Source organism: Marmota marmota, unplaced genomic scaffold, assembly GCF_001458135.2.
Source record: "Marmota marmota marmota unplaced genomic scaffold, marMar, whole genome shotgun sequence".
Taxonomy (NCBI): domain Eukaryota; kingdom Metazoa; phylum Chordata; class Mammalia; order Rodentia; family Sciuridae; genus Marmota; species Marmota marmota.
Genome location: NW_025999941.1, coordinates 9,965,051 through 9,992,029, shown reverse-complemented (window position 1 = coordinate 9,992,029; position 26,979 = coordinate 9,965,051). Strand labels below are relative to the sequence as shown.

General features: G+C 41.0%; 1 protein-coding gene across 4 annotated transcripts in view; it reads left to right on the top strand.

Moving 5' to 3' along the window:
* Nucleotides 1-6: 6 nt before the first annotated feature.
* Cacna1d (calcium voltage-gated channel subunit alpha1 D) overlaps nt 7-26,979 on the top strand; it is a 316,079-nt gene continuing 289,106 nt past the window's right edge. For all 4 annotated transcript variants that reach the window (XM_048801133.1, XM_015494418.2, XM_015494421.2 and 1 more), the window contains exons 1-3: nt 7-401; nt 2,383-2,692; nt 6,601-6,706. In XM_048801133.1, coding sequence (XP_048657090.1) covers nt 335-401; nt 2,383-2,692; nt 6,601-6,706 — 483 coding nt within the window. In that variant the 5' untranslated portion in view covers nt 7-334. The remainder of the gene's footprint in view (nt 402-2,382; nt 2,693-6,600; nt 6,707-26,979) is intronic.

Here is a 26,979-nt window from a genome sequence, read left to right as displayed (position 1 = left end):
CCTCCGCTAGAGGAAGGGACCAAGCCAATTCTCCTTTGCAGCAAAAAATTAAATGTATATATTATTAAGATAATATATACATCTGATTTTATTTTTTTAAAAAGTTTATTCTGCTCCATTTTTTGAAAAAGAGGGAGCGTGGGTGGCGAGCGGTTTTTATAAATTATCCTTATTTTCTGTTATTTGTCCCTGTCCTCCCCACCCCCTGCTGAAGCGAGAATAAGGGCAGGGACCTCGGCTCCTACCTATCGGTAACCCCCTTACCCATCCCTTCCCCGCCCTAATGCCCAGCATAGTGCCCTGCACACAGTAGGCGCTCAATAAATGTTCGTGGATGATGATGATGATGATGATGAAAAAAATGCAGCATCAACGGCAGCAGCAAGCGGACCACGCGAACGGTGAGCAGTCAGAGCCTGGGCACCCGCTGCCAAATCTAATCCTTGTCATGGTCCTCCTCTTCCCACCCCCTCTTCCCCCCACCCCCAATCTCCAGTGCTCTGGGTGGGTTGAGGGGGTTGGAGAGGATGCTTCTAGCTCGGTGTCATCTACATAGAAGGGGAAGATGCGTGACAGCCACTCGGTTCTCCCCTTCAGGCCCTGAATGTCAGAGTTAATTCTGCGTTTGTGGGGTGGGGGCAGCTATTGAGAACGTAGACTACTGTGAAGCTGGAGGGGCGGTGAGTCGAGGTGATTCGGGTTCAGTGTCCTCCGGCTCAACTTTCCTCCAACGCCCTCGAGCAATGAAAGGAGGGAGATTGTTAGTCTTCAGCCTGAGCCCCCTTTCCAGCCTCCTCTTGCCTTCCCCTCCTCCCTTGCCCCCTGATTGACTGGGAAGAAGGTCCTTAGTGGCATCCGGAAAATTCTAGGATTGCCTGGTTTCACCCTTCACGCTGTGGGTGAAGCGCACACCCCTACACTTGCAGGGAGGCCAGGTCTTGGAATCTGGGGGAAGGGGGTCGGATGGAGCCAGTATTCCCGCTCCTTGTGCCTCCAGTGCACACGTTGGTAACCTAGCAATGCCCGGGGAGTCAATGCCCCTGTGGGGCTCCCCTCCTCAGTCTGGGTCCGGCACCACGTGCAGTTTCCACGCGGACTGGGGTTGAGTCGAAGCGGGATGGAGCAACTCCTGGCCATACCCCGTCTTTGGAGATCAGTGGCGCCCCCAACCCCAGTAGACTTGAAGCCTTTCGGGGTGAGCGCTCCTGAAGGGAAAGGCTTGGCACGACTCATCTCGGGATCCGTTTGTCTGCTGTCCCCGGCTTTGCTCCCTTCTCAGGCTTGCTGGGCAGACAGATCTGTGCTTGCTTTGACTCTTAACAATAATTGGCTTTGCAAATGCTCATCCCTCTACCTCTGTACCATCTCTTTCACTTTGACTTCTGCCTCTGCTAGGAGGCTGTGGCCCAAGGCAGACAGGTGCCTGGGAGACCTGCCTGGGGATGGCCTGACCCCAAGTGGTGGGGGCTTTGCTCACAGAGGCCCTCTTTGGTTTCTGCCTTGTGTGCACCTGGATGTTAGTCTACACTGAAATGATTCTTGTTTAGGCCTTGAGGGCCCCCTGGCATAATCTAGCCTGTCTATCCTAGGTGTAGGTGTGCAGCCTGTCTGGATGTTGGCTTGGCTGCTGCTGCTGCAATTTAAAATGCAAAAAAAGCCCTAAAGATGTTTTCTGTTTTCCGAAGCTCCTGGAGGAAATGAGTCCCAAGTATCATGAATTTTCATTTTAAGGAAGTGTCAGTGCATAATCTAGATATCTGTTATAGGGCTTTTCGTATTGCCTTGTATCAGGTGAAGATTTTTTTACCATGCTGAAAAAATGGTTTTGTGGTGGTGGAAAGATGTTGGAGTAACACCCTGAAAATAATTAAGACTATTGAATTATTGGCACTGCCTTGTGTGTGTGTGTGTGTGTGTGAGAGAGAGAGAGGGGGGGGGAGAGAGAGAGAGAGAAAGATATGGTGGTAATTATTTTAGAGAAAAGCTGTTGTACATATCTGTTAACTTGTAAGAGATACATGGGTTTTCGAAGTCAGAAAAGATACAGAAAAAATGTGGCAACGACCTCAGTTTTTCAGAAGAAATGTACCAAAAGACTCCTTGCAAAGACATGGATGTGGAATACTAACTTGATTAGGTGTGGTGCTTGCAAAGATTCTGTGTGACTGACACTTAGAGCAGAGCTCTTAGACTTTCTCACTGTTCTGCTTGACAAATCCTTGCTTCTAAAAAATAGGACATGAGATTCAAAACAGGAACATCAGAATGATTTATCCTCTTAATGTTGGTATACAACCTTTGTCTCCCCACCCCCTCACCACTGGATTCTAATGTTATTGTTTTTGTTTTGTTTTAACTGTTCTTTTTCTCCTTTTTTCCCAGAGGCAAACTATGCAAGAGGCACCAGACTTCCTCTTTCTGGTGAAGGACCAACTTCTCAGCCGAATAGCTCCAAGCAAACTGTCCTGTCCTGGCAAGCTGCAATCGATGCTGCTAGACAGGCCAAGGCTGCCCAAACTATGAGCACCTCTGCACCCCCACCTGTAGGATCTCTTTCCCAAAGAAAACGTCAGCAATACGCCAAGAGCAAAAAACAGGGTAACTCGTCCAACAGCAGACCAGCCCGCGCCCTTTTCTGTTTATCACTGAATAACCCCATCCGAAGAGCCTGCATTAGTATAGTGGAATGGAAGTATCCTTTTTTTTTGTGGGGGGAGTCTTTCTCATTTTCTCTTTTACCATCTGTTCTTTAAAAGGATTTGCTTTCTGAAATGACACTTACAAAGCTGTAGCAGTCTGGAATGTGAAGCTGTGTATTAGGGGTTTCATGGTATATAACTTCCTGTCTCCTTAGGTTACAGAAGGATGGCTCCCTGGGTATATTTAGCCTACTGTCTGTGTGGGTGTGTGTTTAGTGGTGGGGGGAGGGAGTGAAGCCTAAAACTTCAAAGTGGTAGAGAGTTAAAATATGAAACTGATCTTTGGTCATTAGACACTACATGGTTAGTTTTAAATCCACCGTTGTTTTGGGGCTGTGCTATACATTGAACCTATTGCAGATGAGGTACACTGATGAGGAAAAAAAAAAAAGACTGAGACTGTACTGACTGTACTGGAAGTGACCTTTGATGGAATCTTCTCATTTCTTATATTTGAAATTTCCTTCTGCAACTACAGTTAATGCTAAGGTTGCTTCAAGTTCTGACATTTGATGTTTCTAATTGTTCAGGTAACTGCAAATATGAACGTTTCTTTCATAGGGAGTGTTTTTGATTTTTTTGGGCTATGAATGCTATGATTTCCTGGAATTTCCTTTTTGACAAGTTCAAAAACAGTATTTGAAACGTGAGTATGGGGAAGCCTGAGCAGGGAGAGGTTTGTGAATGCCTGTTCTTCCTGAGCCTTGGAGAGTTATAGAACAGCCCTCTCCGTGGAGGAATTTGCAGTTGCTGTCTTTATAAAAAAATTCTGTCTATGTCCTTGGACTGAAGTTACATTTCTGGGCGTCTCCTTTGTATTTTTAAAACTGAGTTCCAAGTGCCCAGTGATGGTTGTCATGCTCTAGATCTTCGATGACTTATTGTGCTTCTGCCTGTTTATCCCCATCCCTGTACCTGGAGGCCAGACTCCAGTTATTGCCTTCCTTCAGAAAAAGTTGACTGAAATCTTCTCTTTGAACAAATGGCTAATTAGTCAGATGATTTGTTGGTCTGGGAAAAGTAAAGCATTTTCTTTTCCCAGAAGAGTGTTTGGGGCTGATAGGTGCCTTAGAGCAGTTCCTAATGGTAGATCGGAGTGACAAAATTGAGCTTCCCTTACCAGGCCCAGAAAGATGGAGAGGATATTGACAGCTGGCTAGGAAGTGGAGCTGAACCCCCTAATAATTTGAGTCCTAAGCTAGGCATTTATTTGTTTGCCCTTTGTTTTAGCTTACTATTTTCTCTGCTCCTGGACAGGAGTTAAAAATGAGGCAACTGTCTAAAAAGGTATTGGAGAGAGCAGTTGAATGCATGGATAGGATTTGAAAGGTTTACATGTGCTTTTTCTTTTTAGAACAGATGTCTCTTCTCTCGAGTGAGTTATGATGTCTCTCACATTAGCTGGGGTTGTGTGCGTGCATTTTCTCTTTAAGTTCTTTTCTAGTCTGAGGACAGAACACTCATGTCAGGCCGGCAAGGAACTAGGTAAATTAGTGTGTGCCTCCATAGCCTCACTGGAGTCAAGGGTAGCAGTGCATTTGCCAGAAAGATCTCCTCCTCCTTAGATTGTCTTGATGTAACTCTGAGTAAGCAGAGACCTCTTGGTGAGGTCATTAATTTTATGTGGAGTGAGGTGGGAGACCCAATGCTGTTTCTCTTTGTGCAGAGTATTTTGTACATAACAATTTATGTGTATAAAGTGAATTCCTGGATCACGCTGCTGGCTCCCTTTCCCAAGTTCCCAGACATATGTATACAGGAAATAGGGCATGTGGCTTCTGGTTCAGGAAGAAACATGCTTACAAGTGGGATGGTTTGTAGAATAGGTAGATATTAAGTGATATGTGATCTATTTGTTTTGTCAAATGACAGTTTCCTTCCATTTTAGGGAGCTAGTTATAGAAATCCACCCTATGCCAGCTCTGTCAGGCCCTGCAAGCACTGGGGAAATGAGAGTCTTGTTTGTTTTTACAGATAGGCAGGGCAGAGTGTCCTGGACCTTGGGGGAGCAAAAGGTGTTCCTCTCATTAGAAGAAATTGTTAGGATCAGACCCCATCTACTTTGTGTGGCAGTGAGATAGTATCCATCAGTGCCTGGGGACTGAAATCAGACCAAGACAAAACAAAAAACACATTTTATATTTAGCCTTCCTGAACAGTTGAACATGTTAGTATTGCTCAGATTTGCATGTTTATCATTTAGGGAGTTGGGAAAAGAAGGATGCTGGTATGAGGGCAGGGGAAGCACTAACTGTTTCTACAGAGAATAACTTTGGGGCAGTCAACTTTTTAAATTTCAGTGTGAAACCTGAAAAATGAAATGAGAATTCTGAAGTCTCCCCCTGTCCCACCCCAGTCCTGGGGATTGAATCCAGGAGTGCTCAGCTACTGAGCTACATGGTTGGTTCTTTTATTTTATTTTGAGACAGGGTCTTGCCAAATTGCCCAAGCTGGTACTGGGGATTGAACCCAAGGCCTTGCAAATGGGAGGCAAATGCTCTATCATAGAGCTACAGCCTCAGCCCTCAGAAGTCTTCTTAAGGTGGACTGCCTTAAAGTTGGATCCCTGGATAAAAGATTTGTAAAACTAGATGAGTTAAGAGAATCAATATGAGTTAAAGCTAACGGGTTTAAAATAAACCCATCAAAGTTAGTAAGGGGATAATGTTATTCTTGTCCTTATTCCAATTAGTTATCAAAGCTCTTCAAAGGGGCTGAGGTTTTATGAAACCCAAGAGATCTCCAGAGAGGTAAGGGATATTTATTTCTTACATCATTTTTTTGATTTCCCAGAAGAGTATCAGGATGAATAGGGAAGAGTCTGTTGATAGCTTCAAATCTTTAGTACCTTGAGGGATTTAGTTAAACCATGGCCTTGCTTCTTGTGGGTGAATGTACAGGAACACTGTTGTAAAATCAAGCCCAGGAATCACAAATTAGGTTGGTGTTCCTAAAACCTCGAGTTTGAAATGGCTGAAAACCAAAAGAATAAAAACAGCCATTTTTGGCAAATATCAAATTTGTATTGCCAGTTTTGACAATGTCTCTTAATAACACCAGCATGTTTTAGTAAGTATGTGTTCGAGGCTGATCTCAAAGTGATTCTTACAGAGAGACCTCCGAGATTTAAAATTGTTAAGGCCTATTTTTAAAGTGTCTGGTGCTGATTTCTTATGGCTTTTTAATTTAATTTGTTTATAAATTGGACACAGCAACAGCACATTATAAACTGAGCTCCGGTCCAGCTTTAATCTGAAACAGTTATAGCTATCGATTACTCTAGAAGAGAAAGCAGAGGAGGGAGCTGGAGCCTGGCATGCTTATCACAGCATCTGAGGTACTGAAAGTCATGAGAGTCACAGGGAGAATAGAGAAGATTCCTAGTGGCTTTGTCCTCCCCAATCCAGATAGGAGATTTAGACTGACCCAGCCAGGAATAGCCCCTGAGAAAATGGCTCTAACACATGGAGGCAAGGATCTGTGGAAGAGATTTACACCACGATGGCTACTTTCTCTGTGTCTACAACAGCTGGGAATTTAGTAAGTCCCTCCTTGCTTTTTAAGCTCCAAGAAGCAGAAACCTGGTTCACACAATGCCCTAACTGGCTGTTCAATACTTTTAGGTTTTAATATACAGTGTACAGCAGAATAATGAATGTAACATGATTCTTGCAACAGAAAGAGGACATGAAGAGGTCACTGGATAGGGTGACCTACTGTGAGATGACCTTTGATGATTATTTCTCTTGAAAACCTAGTAGTCACAGTAGTCAGTCAAAAAATGATTTGAGTTTTGTCATTTTCATTTTAAAAGTAGTTCACATGTGATATGATTGGGAGTGTGATTGTAGACATGGTTTATGTTTATGTAATGCATATGTACCTTAACAAAAATTTTCAGACCATTTGACATATTTATATTATTGGCTATTTTTGCCAATTGTGTGGCCTTAGCTATTTACATCCCATTCCCTGAAGATGATTCTAATTCAACAAATCATAACTTGGTAAGTGTCTTCAGAGTTCCTGCTTATCCTGGTGTACGGTTATCATTTGCTTCTGTACTTGAACTGGCAGTTGACTTTCTGGGTGATGGAAATTTACAACCATGGATGTGATGTTTCTTGAAGTTTTGCTACCATATTTTTTAAAAATATTTTTTAGTTGTAGATGGACACAATACTTTTATTTTATTTATTTATTTTTATGTGGTGCTGAGGATTGAACCCAGTGCCTCATATGTGCCATGCAAATGCTCTACCACTGAGCCACAACCCCAGTCTCTTGGTTTTGTTTTAATCTCTATTCTCACGTTTATATTGAATGAAAGTGTTTAAAGTCATGAATCTTGTATAAATAGATATGGAACATTTTGCAGAGGAGATGTGTAGAAGATTTTAAAATGACTTTCTCTCTCTGCCTAGACATTTGCTTTCTACCATGCTCTTCCTGATAATATTAGTTTTCTCTCCCTCTCTCTTTTTTTAAAATCCAGTGTTGTTTGGGAATGGTGGGTACTTTGTTTAGTTTTTCTGGTAAGTAGAAAAATGTCACAGATCTTGTATATGAGCTATTAATTTTTATAAAAGTAGAATACAATAAAACTAATGAATCTATACAAAGCCTAATTTGGAGAATAAAACAGTATAGTATTGATGTTTCTACTTCAACTACTATGAAATGTCCCAAGGTAAAATGAGTTTATGGTTAAACACCAGTATCCCTCTATATACTTTATTGCCCTCTTAAAGATTTATAGTGTACATTAGCTGAGTAAAAGTTCTGGGAAGTTCCACAGTTAAAAAATAGGTTTCGTTTTGTTTAATTCAGCTAGTCCCTGAAAATAATTGGTTATGGATTCTTTAAAATTTTTTTTTGGCAGAAGACTTTAATGTCATGGAACCACTGTTCCATGGGACTTCCTTTGGGAAAAGTTGATATAATTAAAAAAAAAAAGCACTAAGGAGCACTAGACTGAGACTAGGAGCTTGTCCCACTCAACTGTCAGGGAGTTGTATTCGAGAGCATTTCTCATACCCTTTTTGCATTGCTCCTCCCCCACCTGGCAATTAAGGGGATTGGCTAAGAAGATCACTAGGATTGTTTTTACTTCTGACATTCTGTAGTCTTTCTTTGATGATTCAGAAGCCATTTCAGGATTTTTCTGGGGTTGCAGCAGTTCCTGATAATTGGAGACCAAGTGGATGAAGGAGGGAATGGCAGACTTTCTTTTCGGCTTTCACCTTTTCCAGCTAGTTGCACTTGGTTTTGGTTTCTTGTGTTGACACTGTATTTGAACAGGGCTGGGTGTTCTTAAGTGAGCGAGTGCTGAAAAGGCAAACACACGATGCTGTTCCTAGTCAGGGAGAGCTCTGCTGGCTTCAAAAAATAGTGAAATTATACTCTTGTGAATTTAGCCTTAATCGTTTATGGTACAGGATTTCTTGTTATATTTAAAGTGTTAGAGGCTGGGGATGTAGGTTGGTGGTGGAGTACTTGTCTAGCGTGTGTGAGTTCAATCATGAGTACCATAACAATAAAGAAAATTAGTTGGGCATATTTCAGATGTAACATCATGTCTCTATGTATTTGGGTTTGGGTAGTTTGATTTCTAGAGAGTTTTCAAAAATTTTTGGATATTGCTGCTGAAAATACAACTGTGAATGGGAGTTGGATATACCTATGAACACTATGAGTATATATTTGTACTATGTTTGAGATTATTTGCATAATTTGGGGTATTATAAATGGCTTTTGATTTGGTTGTAGACATTTGACATTAAATGATCATTTCAAAGGAAAAGCAGAAAGAGTGAAAAGCCTCCCATCAATGGAGATGGATCCTCGTAGTCTAGGCCACAGATGGTGTTAGCCTTGTTACCAAATTTAACAACGTGGATGGTGACCCAGTTTGTTGCTTTTTGTAGCTCATGATTAAACAAACTTAGAAAATAAATACCTTTCAGAAAGGCAGATTAATTTAGATCAATGGAATAATTAATGTAGCTGCATGTGTAAGCCAATTAATATTCTGATTTTTTTTTCCCAGAGAAATTCAGGGCCTTAATATAAATACTGTCAGACCTTTTAGATTTCTCAGCTAAGAAGTGATGGAATAAAGTATATGAAATGGATAAATCTCTCTTCTCCTTTGCAGCTCCGCCCAGTGGATCTTTTCTTTATAATTCTTAAACTCTGGTTTTGTTCTTAGGGTAGGTGAGCAGTGTGTTAGTTTGGCAGGCCTTTTGAAATACCAACGTATATTTTGACCTCTTTACTGAGTGTTCTGAAACTCATGGTGTTAAAGTTTCTGACTGCTTTCACTTGGATGGTCACATGGCCAGATAAGTTTCTGTACTGCCTGACTCTTTAAATATTTCCTTTCCTACTGTGGGAAGGGAGGCTCTTTGTGGATTTCCCCCTGACTCTGAGCAAGGTCCCATGCCATGTCTGTCCTCCCACCAGGGAGCTAGTTCTTTTTTTTATACATTTGACCCAATTTGTACCCAAGTGATTGCTCTATTTTTGGGATCGGTTTAGAGGCAGCTGAACAAAGCTTGTTTTTCATCTGTAGTAAATACCTTTCATTTAATGTGAATGACAAAACAAAGGGCAGAGGCTGACAAAGGTTACAAAGCTGTGCATCTCAGGGAACTGGTGGATTTCTTTGCCTGTTAGCTCAGTGGGAATTGTGTATGACAAGCACTTAGAGTGACATTCAGGGCCTCTTTATGGCTGATGTTTCTGCCTATTTCAGGTCAGTTGTAGTGGTAGTATTACTTTAGTTGAATAAGAAATGTGGCCATTTCCATGAGCCCAGTGTATGTTTGGTCTGGGTGGTGCGTCTAACTCAGCTAGCTTTGGGGATTTGAAGACTACCTTGGGGGTAGTAAGTTTTCCCAGAGTTAGATTTTTCTTTTTTTAAATACAAACAGTCTAAGTTTCTATGCCGTTTTCCTTTGTGGATTCACAGGGACAAGTGGAGGCTGAAGCCATGGAAACAGTGCAGCTTACTCAGTTCCCACAGTCGTGGCCCTCCCAGTTAAGTCAGTAGCAGTGTTTCCTCATTTCTACTTAATGAAAACTGTACATCATTTTTGTTTTTGTTTTTGTTTTCTTGTTGGTACAGAGGAGGGGAGCTTTTTCTGTATCTGGTGTCAGAGTAAGGATGATTACAAGTGATACTTCCCTGTCATGAGAAATGCTTTATTTTGCATTCCAGCCTTAAGTCCCTCATAAGCAAACTGATATCGTTTTCAGTCTGTGAAACCTCTTCCTGGTATTCTCCCTCCCCAGGCTGCCTCCCACTTCTGTTGTACAGAACTGCCTCAAATTAGAAGTGTCCCAATTGAGGATCCCATATGTCATTTCAGACCTTCCTTGCTATCTGCTAATAATTGTACCCACCTCTAAACCAGTTCAGAGTAGCAGGAGGGTGGGGCCTCTCTGTGACTCATGCTTCTCTATCCCTTTGTCTAGCAAAGGGATTGGATTATAATAAATGCTCAATAAATGCTTGTTAAGCTGAACAAAATGTTTTACTAAGTCTTTGATCCCTTTCCTGCACCTTTCCTCATCTTATGTTGAGGCCTGGATGTTCATACTTTTAATTTCTTGACATTTTGCCTCTGTTCAATCCACGTGTCTTCCACTTCCTCTTCATTCACATCAGTGTCAGACGTCTTGCTAGAAGTGATCCTCAGGCTTCAGTGGCTAACTATTGCCCACCAAAGAAAGACCAGATCCCATGGCAGGGTCCAATTTGTTCTGGTCCAACCCCACTCTTCTCCTTTACAGTCTCCCCTCTCCTATTTGTCCATCCAAAGTTCTTAATTATCCCCTTTTCTACTTGTCCACCTCATAGCTTTTCTTCCACCGTTTTCTTCATCTGAGATGCTTCTTCCTCTCCATTACCTTTCTTCTTATGTCACTGTCTTTAAGTTGCTTAATAATCTCAACTTATATCTCTTCAATGAGACCTTTTCTGATCCTGATCCAAAGGAACAAGTCTTATTTGAACCCCTCTCACAGCACTTTGCATGTAAAACACCATACATTTCTGTTATTTATTTGCATATCTTTATCTTATCAAGCAAGCTCAGAATACAATTCAGAGTGAACCATTTTGAGTCCCTGACCCTGCTCAGCACAATAGTACACTGTAGATGTTCAGTCACTAAATGTTGTTGACTGCCAAATGAATAGGTCTTTCAGGAGATGCACCTTGCCCTTTCCTCTCCTTGAGTTAAAATTTAGAATTTTCTTGGATGGCAGGTCCCTCTGTGGACTCCTTAGAGGTCCTTTGCAGGGAGTGGGTAGGAAGTTGTTTCTTCCTGAATTTGGAATCTGTAATTCTTGTGTATCTCTGGCTGAAGGATCCCTCAGAGCTGGGTTTCAGAGTGAAGCAGTCACATTTTGGGCTCTGGTTACAGGGATCAGAGTATCAAAGAGTGGTGGGAGTCCTTCTGGTAAGCTGTGCTGGGCTATGGACACTTGTCAATGGGATTAGATGTCTTAAAGGGGCCAGGAATGCTCTGGGACAGTCTGCTGTGATTGCCTTCTCTTTATCACATTGAGATCCTTATATATAGTGTTAAGTGGGCTTAAAAAGCAAGCTCATCTGGGGTTGTGGCTCAGTAGTAGAACACTTGCCTAGCATGTGTGAGGTAGTGAGTTCAATTCTCAGCACTGCTTATAAATAAATGAATAAAATAAAGGTCTATGAATGTCTAAAAAATATTTATATATATAAAAAAGCAAGCTCTTTGGATTTGCATGGTCATGATTTAGTTTCTCACCGTTTTGCACCAAATGGGGGTGTATTGTAATAGAGTACTTGAAACAATTTTGTAACCAGGCTCATTGGACTTTGCCTATAGGGTGTATATTAGTTCTGTGCTTCATTTACACTGTTTTTCCTCTATTGTGTTCTGCTTCAATTGCAATCTCTTATTTCTGTGTGCCTAGTTTCTGTCTATTCTTCAAGACAGTTCATGTGCTACATCTTTGTCCAGATTTCTCTGATCCTTGGCTATTCCCTACCCCCATCTCTGATCCTTGACTCCTACCCCCATCTGCCTAAGTGCATATTTGCTTTCTTGCTGGACTCCCATGAGCATGGTAAACTCTTGTATTCATAGATATTGTCCCTTTTCTATCTTGTTCTACAAGTGTTATGGGAAGTGGCTCAGGTGTGGTGGTTCTAGACATGTGTTTTGGGATTTGACAGCCAGCTGTTTGGCTGATTAGTCTAGTGACTTTGGAAGAAACTAAATGAGTTTCTAGAGGTTTCTGATTCCAGTCTGTAGCTTTATGAACTTATCTCTGCAGCTGGCACACAGTAGGCACATCAGGAAATGTATGTGGAATAAATGAATAGAGAATGCCCACACAAGGGATCTACAGTACATCCTTATAGATCATTAGTTAATTTTCAACAATTGGCTAATGATTAATGGTTGCCTGAGAGACTTTCATTGTCCAATATTAATGAAATCACAGGAAACACCTGTCAGGCTTCACCTTTAATTTCAGGATTGTAAATTTTTTGGCAAATTCAATCCTTTATATTTGAAGCAGGAGAGAAGGAAGAAGAGTACTTCTTGATACTTTTTAAAAAATTATTTTTTACTTTTTGAATCCTGTCACAACCTGGCTTTTGTGTTATATGTTCATTAGCTACATTGTGAATAATTCTTTGCCGGTGGATGTAAGTACCAAGCTTCATTTAAATATCAGTGGAGGAAGAGCCACAGAATGCCCAGAAGGACTTGTGGCACAAAACTTTTCTCAAAGCTGGCTCCTAATAACAAAATGTGAACCAGTTTATCTTTGTTGTTGTTGTTGCTTTACCTCATTTCGATAAAGAACAGATTGCCTAGATTGATCTTTTGTTGAATAGATATTACTTTGATTATTGATGATTTTTCAGAAATAAAATCCAACTCTTAAAGAATTCAGATTTACTACTATTACAGTTCCTTGAGAAGAATTCTAGTTGTGTCCTTACTTGTTTGGATTGTTTGTTAGTTAAAAAGTGAATTTAATTGGTGTATAGTCAGACTTGATGCAGGAACTCTCCCTGCTCAAACACTTTAACTAATAAGATTGTATTAAAGTGAAGTCATTTAGGCATACTAGAATATTAGCCAGAACCCTTTGGGTTATTGGTTGCAGAAACTCACTCAAATTGGCTTAGCTGAAAGAAAAAATGTATATGTGTGTGCTTGTAGGGCTTTCTCTCTTCTTTTATGGTGCTAAGGATGTTACCCAGGGCTTTGGACATGGTAGGCACGTCAAACCATTTTTGTACTACTACTGAGTACACAAATATGGGTTTTTGTTTGCAGTTTATTAAATGAATTAACTGAAAAGTCCAGGGAATAGAAATTGCATCAGACACAGCTGGAAAGGAGGCATCAGGATTCTCCCTCTGCACCTCACCCCTCAGGTTTCTGAGGCCAGATTCTGACTGTCCAATAGCTCCGCCTCACATGCTGCCTTAAATGTGCATTTTTCAATTCTCATTTTGGGAGGGATCTCGAGGAGATGCATTCTTTTTTTAACCATACTCAAATTTAATATTTTAAGATTGATTGTGTGACTTTGTAATATATACAGACACATATGTTCTCTAACCCCAGTTATAAGTTTTCCTTAATGAAAAGGCAGCAACAACATTTCCCCATCAGTGTTTATTTAATTTTTAATTTTCTGCAAAATTAAATATGAGAAGTATCTGAAACAGAAGGTGCAAAACTTTGGGAAAAGTTTTATGCCACAAGTCCATCTACTCTGGGCATTTTGTGGCTCTCCCTCAACCAATCTTTAAATGAAACTTGAGACTCACCCACCTGAAAAGAATCATTCACAATGTAGCTAATGTACAATACTAAACACAAAAGCCAGCTTGTGACAAGATTCAAAAAAATTGCAGAGGCTATAGAATTCTGGTGGTTGGTTATATAGCGTGCACAGTGTTATGGTTGAGTGGATGGATGTGCCATAGGAAGAGATGTTGGTATTATGTTTCTGGCCCTGTGGGGGCAGGGTCATAGCAGGGGTTAGTTCATCTAGGAATGTATATTAGCACCCCCACTTCTGCCTTTTGCTGTGCACAGTCTCCTGAAGTACTCTGCCATCAGCAGTTGCAGAGTGTGTCCCCAAAGTCCTGTTCTGTTCCTGTGACAGGAATAAGGAAAGGGCTGGAGGGTGTTTCCCTTTTTAATTCAAATGAGATTAGTGTTCTTCCAGCTGGGGTTCTGGTGGGCAGTAAGGGTGTTTGGTAGGGCTGGGAAAGCTGAAAATGGCCGATCAAAAGGAAAAAACCAGAAAGATTGAAGGTGGGGACAAAGAAGGAACCACTTAAAGTGATCAGTCAGCTACAGGGCCTCTGTGTGTGTGCGTGTGTGTGTGTGTGTGTGTGTGTGTGTGTGCGTGCGCGCGCGCGCGTGCGTGCTCGTGCACACGTGTGTTTATGGTTGAGGGAGAAAGTTGGGATGGTTATTGACACAGACAGGATGAAGCCTGATTGATCTACAAGGATGAAGAAGGGACCCAGGCATGACCCAGGCTGGGGAAAAAAAAACACAAAACAACTTTCTTCTTCTCCAGAACCTCAAAGCAGTTATTTCTGCAAATTTTTTTTTTCCTCCTTCCTGCAGGCCAAGTGGTAATTTTAGAACTCCTAGGACATCTGTTGAAATTATTGAATGAGTGAACATAAGGGTCAGGTTAGAGGGAGTTGAAGGGTGACAGAAGGAAGGGAAGGCAGGTGCAGACTTCTCAGAGGTAGTATGGTAGGACACTAGCTGGCCAGGGCTGGCCCTGCAGGAGCCCAGCTTGGAAGGAGGAAGGAGGTGGCCTTCCTTAGCTTGGGGATACACTGAGCTGGGCAAGAGGCTCATGCTCTTCTGCCTCAGTCACCCTCTTCCCTCTGTAATCAGCTCCAGAGAGCCCCCTGCCTGCTATACTGTGTCCACGGGGAAGTCTAGCACAATGCAGACTCCCAGATATTTTTGTAGAGCTGTAAGGACACTTACTTATAAGAAATGAAATCGAGGCACCCTTTATTCAATAGATATGGAGACCTATTGTGCAGAGCACACCTACCCTGTGTTCCTGACTGCTAGCCCATTTGGATATGGCTCCCCTTGTTGCTGCTGCCTTTTCATTAAGGAAAACTCATAACTGGGGTTAGAGAACATATGTGTCTGTATATAGGTCTCATATTTTACATTCTTAACATAAACCATCAATTCAAAATTTACACAAGCTAGGTATAGTAGTGCATGCCTGTAATCCCAGTGATTTGGGAGGCTGAGACAGGAGAATTGAATGTTTAAGTACAGCCTCAGCAATGTAGCAAGTCCCTGTCTCAAAATAAAAAAATGGCTTGGAATATAGCTCAGTGGTCAAGTATCCCTGGGTTCAATCCCCAATACAAAAAAAATTCACACAAATAATATCTGAATTCATAATGGTGGGATTCGTTATGTATTTGTATATAAACACAATATAACAATATAATTTGACCAGTATCTTTCCTCAGTATTTTCCCCTTCCCATTTTCTCCCTCCCCCTTGTCCCTTTCTTATACCTACTGAGCTCCCTTTGATTTTCATGAGACCCCCCCTTTTTCCTCTTTTGCTTCCACATATGAGAGAAAGCTTACAGTCTTCGATCTTCTGAGTTTGACTTAATTCGCTTAACACATTTACCCAAATCATTCTAATTACAGTAATCAGTAAGCCTTCAGAATTGTTTTTCATTATGTGTATGTGCATGGATATGTGTGTGTGTGTGTGTGTGTATGTGTATACACATATAAACATATATATTACATACATATACTGTGCATTTGAAATATGTAGTTTGAGTATTTTAAACTTCACTTAAGTGGGACCACAGGGCATGTATTATACAGCATCCTTTTTTTTCCCACTTAATATGTCTTTTAAATCTTGCCATATCTGATGCAAAAATCAAACAATTTCTTTGTTGCTGTAAAAATATTCTATGTATAAACAGACCACAATTTAATTAATTGTTCTGTTTCTATGAACCTTAGATTAGCTTCAAATGTTTTGCTATTTTGAACACTGTTTTATTAAATAACTTTTCATGTGCTTCTTCATGTCCAAAGTAGACATTTCTCTGGAATAACTACTTAAAAGTCAACTTTCTGGGTTAGCAGGTACTTGTATTTTTAATTTCCATACTCACTGCCACATTGTTCTTGACTAAATTCTGTACCAGTTTTACTCCCACATCCACTACATCTCATTTCACTCTGATGAGTGATCTCATTTGTTCTGTATTTTAGGAAGAAAAAGGACTTTTGGGGTATAGTATAGCCTCTCTCTTAGTTGTTAACAAGCACCCCCAACTATCTGGTTAGAGAAGAAAGTCTGTGAACCCAGGCATTAAATTTTTGTAATTGTCTTTTGAACAAGTGACCCAGATGAAAGGCACTAGAACTTTTTTTTTTTTTTTTTACTTGCTTTGGGAGCCATGAACTTGGATGCTGTAGAACTTTCAAGTGAAATTTTTATTATAGGCAGTTACTAGGTGAATCAGTTTCTAATGTAAAAACTGAGTCTTAGTTTGGGAATGTTTGCTTTCTATATTTTGGTTTTGAGATGGATACTGTCTTTTTGTCCCTTTACATAGAGGAAAAAAAAAATCCAAGCTGGTAATTTCTGATATCCCATGTTATTTGAATATTAACAAATTTACTTTTCATACACGTTCATTATTATTCTTATTCTTATGTTCTCTATATAAAGTTAATCCCCCTTCTGCTTCCAAAAGTTCTGAGGTGGGTTAGAAAGTGGAATTTGATGAAAAATGAGGCAATTGGGAATTGAAACAAAGTAGACTTGCCAAGGCTCTTCAGGTGAATGGATTGCTAACATTTGGACACTCCACTGGCCTTTAGGGCTTCCAGCAGAGGCAGGAAAAGAGGACATCCATGAGGCTTTTATCCTCTCAACAAAGGCAAGCAGCCACTTGCATTCAGAGAAGCACTTTCTAGGAACCAAACCCAAGGAGGAATCTCCAGCATGGGTCCTTGTACAGTGTAAGGTACATTGTTGGAGCACCGCAAGGCATGGTTCTGCAGTGCTTTTATAAGAGTCAGAAATGCTGTGTTAGCAGATGTTCCCTGCACTTTTTTTTCTTTCTAAATGGCTAGGGTAAACATTAAAGTATTGTAAGAACGAAAGCATTTCTATTTTTGAAAACAACTTTGCTTTTTATTATATAAGTTAATAGGACTAAAGCTGGGAAGATTAAAAATGAACAGTTTCTCATAGCTAACATTAAATTACTCATTGAAGTACTTTTTGAGCATTTATTGTCTGTAAAATATAGTTCATTATACATTAGAACACTATGCTAACTTGGTTCAAGTCAGAACGCAAAGAGATAGTATATATTAATGTTGAGAACCCTTCCTCTCCCCTCCAAAAATTTTTTTTTGAATAGGTGTGGTTTCATTATTTTAATCCAATCTCAGGAATTGACCAGTATTATTAAAAGAACACATCCTTGATTGTTCTTCAGTTAAAAAAAAAAAATAACAATGAGGTATAATGAAACATTATTTATTATTTAGATGATTGCTTTTAAAGTATACAAAAACCAGCTGAAATGGGTAAAATCCTCCCCTTTTATACCAGTAATTAGCCTTTTGGTCCTTTTTTCATGATCATGCACAAATGAACTTCTCTTTAGGCTTACACAAATTCTGAATTATTGAAATATAAAATAATGGTGAATCTGTCTAGAACTCTTCAGAATATTTATCTGGTGGAAAAGACATTAAAATGTTTAAAATTTAAAATTAAGAATAATATGGGAAAGTAAACACAGCTAGCAAAATTTGGTAAGAGAGGTGTTTTTGTAGAAAGCTATGGTCTGGTGTGGTCAAGGGTAGAGAAAGCTTTGGTATATTATATTGGCCAAACGAATTAAGCTAATTGATGCATTAAAGCCACGTGGGGCGATAGTAGGTTAGGTGCCCTGGTGTGGATTTACCCCAGTGTTGAAGCAGAGGCGTGATGAGGTTGAGATTGGAGAGGACCACAAAGGCTTCAGCTAGATTGTTTCTTTTTAGAACTGGCAGTGTGATTTACTCAGGGTCACGTGGTGAGAGAGGAGCTCAGGGAGGCCTTAACCCAGGACATCTGTTCCATTCTTTCTTCCCACTCAAGTAACAATTTGAAGCCTGTGGAAGCCATGCACTTTTCAAATAACTAAGGGCAGGACCTGAGAACAGCAGGGGTAATAGTGACAAAAGATTGTCTCTTCAAAGCAAGCTTAGGTCTTGAGTCAACTTTTATTAATTATCTCAAGTTTTTTTCTTTGTATGTCTTCCAAAAATGATAGTATTGATCACTTCTTCCTCCCCTATTTAACTTTATAAAATATCGTGTCACTTTCAAAATATTATTTGGTCATAATCTGTCTCATTGTTTTGCAGAAATGGTCAGGACACTGGCTAGTGGCTATTGTAGGGCAGGTGAGACTCAGCAGAGCTGGTTTGCAGGTGCAGAAGGTCTTTCCTCCTTATCTTGTTTTCCCGTGGCTCACTGCCCTGTCTTTTTGCCCACAACTAGAGGCCTGGTGGTAACAGCCGATATAACTAGCTCATGGCTGATATTTACTCCATGAAGGAGATGTTGTTAAGACCTTCATTTTATAGGTGCTTGCACGAGGCTACGCCATCCTGACATGGTCAGGATGAGTCACACCTGGCCTTTTACTTTAAGTGTTTATACTCAAGCATGAGGCTCAGAAGGAAGTCAAGGCTCTTAGGCTGATGGTGCTTGAACACCTAGCAGCAGCAGCAGCAGCAGCAGCAGCAGCGGTGAGGCCCCAGAGAGATAATAGCAGAGCCTTGTGGTGAGTCTCCCTGGGCAGGCGTCACGCTCCCAAGATTGGTTAGTACTTGGGAACTGGTACAGAAACTTTTATCCTGCCACATTTCCAGTCTTGGGGCAGGAATAGGGGTTGTGGTTGAAGAGAAGGGCAGAGGTTTTTTAATGATCCTGTAACCTTCTGCCAACCTTCTCAGTCATCAAATTAAAATGGGAATGACTAAAAGAGTTTAAATTTGGGCATCAGGCAGATTTTCTTGCATTTTTAATTCCTTGAAAAGCATTGCTTTGTGAGTGGTAGATCCAGGAGCTCTTGCAGTTTTTTTCAGGGGTTTGCTGAATGCCGAGTGGTTGTACAGCATAAGCCAGTAACATCGTTGATAGGTGCTAGAGTCAGACCTGGGCATAGTCCTCAGCCTTCCCTTTCGTGATGTGTGACAGGAGCAAGCTTCTTTTTCCTCCTGTGTCTGTTCCTTTCCTATGAAAGACAAAATGCCGTGGCTAAAGGGGTTAGCCCAGAACCTGGCTCCTAGAAAGCACTGTGCTTCAAATCTCCACGTTGGTCTTTGAGGTGGTCATTGCTTGCTTCTACTTTACAGATGAAACTGAGGCTCCTGGAAGACTAACCATCTTGCTCCAGGATACCCAGTGAGGAGGTGGCAGGATCTCCAGCTGTATTAGGAACGTTTCCCGGGTAGTTAACTGGATGTGGGTTTGATTTCTAAAGCTATTCTGTGGAAAATATCCTCACCAGACTTAGCCAGTCCACTTGTCCCATTGATGAGACTAATATAGTAGTGATCAGAGAGGGTGTTGGGTGGATCTAGTGAAGAAGTGACCTGGAAGTTCTAGACCTGGACTATGCATCTCCATTTAGACAACACAGGGTTATTTTCCTAGGGTCACCAAGAAAAGAAAGGGGCTAGTATAATGATCAGGATCTCATTCTGCCATAGCTGGGAAGCCTGAAGCCTCAGTCTACATAGTGATCCAGGGTGTTTAAAAAAAGAAATTGAATGCTTAACACTCTACCCTTGAGGTGTGCTGATGTCTCTATATATTCTTTTTTAAAAAAATATATGGTTCTTTATTCTTTTTAGTTACGCATGACAGTAGAATGTATTTTGACATGTATACGCGGATTATAACTTCCCATTCTTGTGGTTGTAAATGAGGTGGCACTTCCTTGGTTGTGTATTCATATATGAGCATAGGAAAGTTACATCTGATTCATTCTACTGTCTTTGCCATTCCCATCTATATACTCTTTTCTCAGCTATATTGGACCAGCTGTCCTTTGTTCTATGCTTGGCCCAGGTGGGAGCCCTGATCATCTCTGGATTTAAATGTTGCTTAGAAGTAGAAAGAAAACAAGAGCTAGGGTGCAAAACAGGTGTTCAGGGAATTCTGTCCTCAAAGCTGTGTGATTCCTAGAATCAGAATGATAACAATAATCACTAATGTCTGAATGGATGTACACAGCCTACACGGTATTTGCTTCACTTTGGCTGATTTCATTTTCACAGTGATTTTTGTGAGTGTTGCTCACATTTTACAGCTGAGGCTTGGGGCTGTGAAATGACTACCCAAGATCAAGAAGCCCTGTTAGAATGTGGATAGCATGTGCTATTTTCCTGCCATCACGGACCTGGCCCCCGCTCCAGTCATTCAGGTGGGAGACTTAGGCTTACAGATGGAATGTGCCTTGTTAAAACTAGGGCTCACCAGAAACTGGGTGATTGGTCTTCTCTATTACCATGGTGCTTGACCTGCCTGTAAGATGTGAATGCTAATAGTAACCCTTGCCTTACATTGTTGAGAAGATTAAAAGTGATTTTTGTGTGGGAATCACCAGTGCTGTACCATTAATTTTCTTATACATAAATTTCACTTTCTCAGGCTTTTAAGACATGCCCTGGTCACACTCCCTTCCTTTTTGAGACAGCAGAGACTTAGTAGGAAGACAGATCTGGGTTTTGGGTCCCACTTTTAGCGCTGGCTAGCTTTGTGACTGAACTTAGTAAAATGGGGAAAATGACCCTTGTCTCACTTTTAGCTTAGGGTCTTTGTGAGAAGTAAATAATATTTGAGTCCTAGTTTACCAAAAGACTTTGGTTAATCAATTGAGGGGTCAAAGGTAGTTCCAGAGAGGCTCCCCCTACCCTCCTAGTGAAGTTCAGAGAGCTTGGCAATATCTAAGCATTGAGGGAATCTCTTCCTCTTTCCCCTTTGAAGTGCTCTAGGGCTTTAAAAAAAAAATCAGTTATGGGCCATGCCTGTTAAATCCCTGTGATCTCCCCATAAGTGTTTTTTCCCTTTGGCCCCATGATTTTTCTCCTCCTTTTTGTTATTGAAGCCCAGACCATGACTGTGTAAAGAGGAAAATACCCCTTCACTTTTTTTTTTTTCCAGTGAGGGGCATGTTCCTGCTCAGAAATAGGGTCTTGCTGGCAGGTGCCTGGTGGGGCAGTTGAGGGAATGGTAAGTGGTGCTGCAGCCTGCTGCTCTTGAGGTGCGGAGGTTAGCCTTTCTAAAAGACAAGCACCGCTGGGGTGTGGGGGTTGATATTCATGCCCCACTGATGTTCCTATGGGAGTGGGAACATGGGAGTGTGTGCCCCTCTGTGTAATGAACTAGTGGGGGCCTATGTATCATGGCTTGCACCCTTTCATTGTAAGCACTAGAGTAAGCATTTTATACCCAATTTCTTCTCTGGGTTCCCCCCCCCCCAAAAAAAAAAAAAAGAAAAAAAAAAGCCATATAGTAACTAGCATTCCCAATTTATAGATGAGGTAAGTGAAGGTCAGAGGAGTTAACTGACTCTGTGCTGAGGGAATCAACCCATAATATCATAAACGGGGCCTGTAATTACTCCTTCCAGTGTTCCAGCATTGTGCCCAGCAGTGAGCATGAAGAATGCCAAACTTGGAGTCAGGTGACTGGCTTTGAATTCCTGCTCTGTAACTTCACTTCTGTGTGACCTCCACTTTCCTCAGTGGTCATAAAGTAGAGAGTAGAAATTCCAGTGGGTTGTGTGTATGCAAATGTTTTGTAATCAACCCAGCAGCACACACATGTGAAGCATTACCCTTACTACTGTCTATCTCACCTTTCCCTCTGGTCCCTCCAGAAAGCAATGCAGGGTCCTGAGCCCCAGTTCCACTGTTTTCTCTCCATGGTGCCTGTCAGTGCTAGGCCTGAGCCCCAGGGAAGAAGAGTCACACCTGCCAGTGCAGCCACAGTGATGGTGGTGGGGGAGACGCTGAGGTTGCAGAAAGGAGGTGGGGTAGGGATAGGGAGGGACTGAAAAAGCCCATCATACCTGGAGCTTCATATGACCTTATTCTCCACCTTCCAGAAAGAGCTGCTTCAGGATTTCAAAGGCCATCTGTTATTTGAAGTCCTGATTATTCCTTGAACTCCTTGAGATTTGTGGAATTCTCTGTGTTTGTGAAATGCAAACCACAAACGATTTTGCCTAGTAATGGATAGGCTTGTGACCCAGCCAGGCCTTTAGGCAAGCCAATGATATTTCCTGGTTTTAAGTGTGAACAGAGCATAGTTAATATCACATCTTCACTCTGTTCCTCAATCTGTCTTCATTTTGTCTGTGATGAAAGACCAAAGTAATGCACTTGGTCATGGCCTGAGGCTGGGTAGCCATCAGAGACTGGAAGTTCTGATGTGTGGGTCTCCACTCTTTTCATGGGCTGTGAATGCTAAATTGGGTAGGTGGAATCAGCTGGTAGCACTGAAAAGACCAGCCCTGCGGCCGGGGCCAGGGAGCGGTCCTGTCCTCTAACCATGGACTTTGTTGTGTTTGAGACTGTTTTCTTTTTTTGAATAAGAATGTGAACTTCTTGTGGGCAGGGACCCACTCTTCTCTTACATTCTCCATGGTCCTTGGCATGGAGTGCTCAGTGAATGATTGGCCATTTAATGAAGTTTACTATTTACGTGAAGCACCCTGAGGTTGCTTTAATTGTTTCAACTATTTTTTTTATAAGAATAGTTGAAACACAGCTGGGTTCAGTGGTGCATGCCTGTATTTCCCCCAAAATATAATATAACATATATTGAAAATATTTTTTTTGTTTTTGTTTTTTGGTACTGGGGATTGAACCTGAGACACTGCGCCATATCCCCAGCCCTTTTTTGTATTTTATTCAGAGACAGGGTCTCATTGAGTTCCTTAGGGCCTAAATTGCTGAGGCTGGCTTTAAACTTGTGATTCTCCTGCCTAAGCCTCCTGAGCCCCTGGGATTACAGGTGTTCACCACCGTGCTCAGCTGTGTTCTATTTTCTAAATAGGGGTCTGATGGTCTCTTGTTCCAACTTGGGAACAGAAAGTTGGAGATAGGCTCCCTTGTGGGGAGATTTATTGCTTAATGAAAACATCAGAACTTTAAAGACTAAAACATAGTGCTCCCTCAAAGTAGTCACTCCAGAAGTTGTACCCTCATCTAGTGGTGTTGAAACACTTGTTTTTCAGAATTGCTTTCAGAGCCAATTTCTGCTTTACGTTTTGCTTTGCTTCTGGCTAACAATGGGGGTGGTCCAGTCTTATTACTGACCAGTCTTTTCTCAGAGGAAACTCTTGGATTTGATTTTCTTTACAAATAACCATCTTCAAAGAACCAAGTCTTGTCTTTGAGGAGTAGAATGTGTCATGGGCTTTGAAGAAGGTTTTTGCTGCATTTTGAAAATGTTCTGAGGAATGGCAATAGGATCAGAATTATGTGTCTAGTTTCCCAAGCTTACTACTTGGAAGGAAAAACTTATTTACATGATTCTGTTGTGTTTATTAAACAAAACAGCCTTACCACTTTTGCAGTCACACTTTTCTAAGTCTGCAGTCTTGTCTGGTCTAACATTCCCTCTGTGCCAAGAACTTTTGCACCTAGGCTTTTCTCTAGCTTTGGCCCCAGGGAAGTGGGAAAGTGAGATGTTTTATTCTTGGCCCACACCTGGATTTTAAAGGCCTTCCTTAGTCTGGGATAACTGTGATCCCAAAGTATAAGGACTCAGTTCTAGAGTTCGGCAGATTGGTGGTTCATGCTGACCCCTGCCAGGGATTGGGGGTCCTCAGGAACCATTGTAATTGTGTCGTTCACAGCTGTTGTTTGGGTTATTTACAGAAATAGAATTACTTGAGTTGCCAGCAGGGCTCCTTGGGCTTGACTCAAGAATATGTAAGTTTCTGCATTTTTTTTCCTTGCCTTAAAAAAATGCATTTTTGATACCAGAAAAGTTAGAGATTTAATCTTAGCTGTAGCAGACAGAGTTCTACCCTTGCTGTGTGAGACAACAAAACTACTTTAAAAGGAGGCCTCTCTCTCATAAATTAAGGATCTTTGTTCTGTAGCCAGGCTCAGATGATAACTGCTGGTCCCAAAGCCTGCTGTACCTGGCTTTGGGACATAGGGTCAGAAGAGAACAGAATTAATTGAGTAGGGATTATTGCATGTTTATGCTTTTCTTTCCTTTTTTTTTTAATACGTTTTTTTTTTAGTTGTTGGTGGACCTTTATTTATATGTGGTGCTGAGAATTGAACCCAGTGCCTCCCGCATGCTACGCAAGCGCTTTACCACTGAGCTACAACCCCAGCCCTCCTTTTTTTTTGGTAGTGGGGTTTGAACCCAAGGCCGCCTGCATGCTAGGCAAGAGCTCTACCGCTAATCCATATCCCCAGCTGATTCTACTTATTTTTTTAAAGCAGCATTATTGAAATATTCATATACCATACAACTCACTGGTTTAAGTCATACAATTCAATGATTTTTATTCACAGTTGAGCAACCATCATCAAAAATCAACTTTGTAACATTTTTCTTTTCTTTTTATTTTTTTTTTAGTTGTAGTTGGACACACAATACCTTTATTTTATTTATTTATTTTTAATGTGGTGCTGAGGATCAAACCCAGCACCTCGCACTTGCTAGGCAAGCGTTCTACCACTGAGCCACAACCCCAGACCCAACTTTGTAACATTTTTATCACCTTCAAATGAAATCCCATCAGCCATCACACCCCTTTTCCATCTGATTCCCCTTGCTCCAGGCCTGCACAACCACCAATCTGCCTTCTATCCCTATGGATTTGCCTATTCTGGTTATTTTATATAAATGGAATCAGACAATTAGTGGCCTTTTGAGTTTGACTTTGCCTACAATTTTCAAGTTTTATTCATGTTGTAGAATGTTTCAGTACTTCATTTCTTTTTATGGCTGTATAATCTTCCATCACTTGAATATGTCACACTTTATCCCTTCATTAAATGATGGACATTTGAGTTTTTGAGATGCAGTCTTGCTAGGCTGATCTGGAACTCCCCAGCTCAAGCAAACCTCCCTCCTCAGTTTTTTAAGTAGCTGCATCTGTAGATATGTGCCAGAATGCCCAGTTGTTTCCACTTTTGGCTATTAAACATAATGCTAAGAATATTCATATATAAGCCATTTGTGTGAATATAAGTCTGATTCCCTTGGTTTATATCTAGGAGTGAAATTGCTTGGTAATATAGTAACTTTAACATTTTGAGATACTGAAGTTTTCCAAAGCAGCTGTACTGTTGTATGTTCCCATCAGCAATATATGAAAGTTATTTGGGAATCTTAAAATTGGATAGGGCTTTCAGGATTGCCTGTTCCAACTCCCTTGTCTGATGGAAAGCACTGAGATTCCTACAGGAGTGTTCTTGCTCAAGGTCATCAACTAAAAAAAAAAAAAAAAGTTGGGACTGGAATTCAAATCTCTGTATTTTCCACCTTGGGCATGATCAGTTTCTATTCTGTTTCTGAAGCCAATAGATGTGACTTGCAGAAATAGAGCTGAAAGATGCTCAAGAGGAGTGTGTTCCTTCTTGAAAAGGCTAATTCCAAAACGTGAATGAATTGACCTGCTCTTTGGACAAGGGGAGAGGTTGAAGATCTTTTCTTTTTTGTATTGGAAATTGAACCTAGTGGTGCTTTACCACTGAGCTGCATCCCTGCCCCTTTTTATTTATTTTGAGAAAAGGCCTCACTAAGTTGCCCAGACTGGTTTTGAACTTGATGATTTTTCTTCCTCAGCCTCTGGATTTGCTAGGATTATAGGAGTGTGCTACTGTTCCTGACTGAGATGCTGAAGAACTCTTGAGATTAGTTCTTTTGGCTTTTGGGGTCCACCCTTGCTGTGTGAGACATTGATACTGCCTTAAAAAAGAGGCTCCTCTTTTAAGCATCTTTGACTAAACCCAGTGTTCTATAGTCAGTCTCAGACGTTCACCACTGGTCACTGACACCTGGCATAGGGACCTAGAATTAATTGAGGGGTAGTTTTTAGGGGTAGTAGGTTATAAGAATTTTCAAGATACTAACTAAGTGAGATGGGATGGGAGGTAGGAACACTATCTGCAATAGTAACATGGGAGATTTTAGTCTGTCCTGTTTTAGTGACCTGTGTGGGATCACCTTTATATCAGGTGCATATAATCCTAAGGACTATCTGAGCCACTGATGCCAAGGTCACCAAAACTTCAGAAAGAATCTCAAAAGAAGTGCTTTATGTACAAGGATGTTATACCACACTTCAGTGATGGGAGACACTGGCTGTACCAAGCTAGAATAGTATAGACCAGAGATAAGCCTAGAGAATGTATCGGAGTAGGGAAGGGCTTCACTAAGGGTTACAGTAAATGAGTGGTAGTAAAACCTAGGTTAGAATCGAGGTCCTCTGGCACCTTGCCATATGCTTATTTCCAATTCAGGTCGTATGTCTTCATTTACACAAAGAACAATATTGCATATACACAAGCGAAAGGACTTCTTGGAGACATTGCTTGACTTAGATAATAATTTTTTTAGTCTACTTTAGGCACTAGGTCCTGCCCTAAAACCCTTCTTTGCCGTTCTCATATTAGAAAATATTAAGAAACCTTTCAATTTTGGCCAGATCACCAGGGTTCTCATTTTTATTTCCCCCCTTATCTCCAGGATCTATTTTCTGCAGGGAGGTCTGTCCTTGACTTTAAAGAAAGCTTCAGAAAACAAAGAGCCTTGTTTTTTGAGAAGGTCAGCCTCTTTCATCAGATTCTGAGAACCTCAGGGCATGGACAGTGTGGTCTCTGTTACTCAGACTAACTGGTGCAGAGTGTTCTAGTGAATATCTGTGAAATTTCCCTTTTGCAGGAATGCTTCCATTTTGATGGGTTTCTGAGGTGTGATTCCTTTTCCCTATGGTCCTGAAATTTTGTCGGTTCCAATTTGGACATTGTGACCAGAAGAGATGGGATGATTTTGTTCATCATGGGGAGTTGCCCATTTTCCCTTTGAACTTGATAAAAGCGAAAAAGCTTTCTTTCACACTTGTGCTGTGAATATAAGAGCTACTTTTTTTTTTTTTTTTTTTTTTTTTTTTT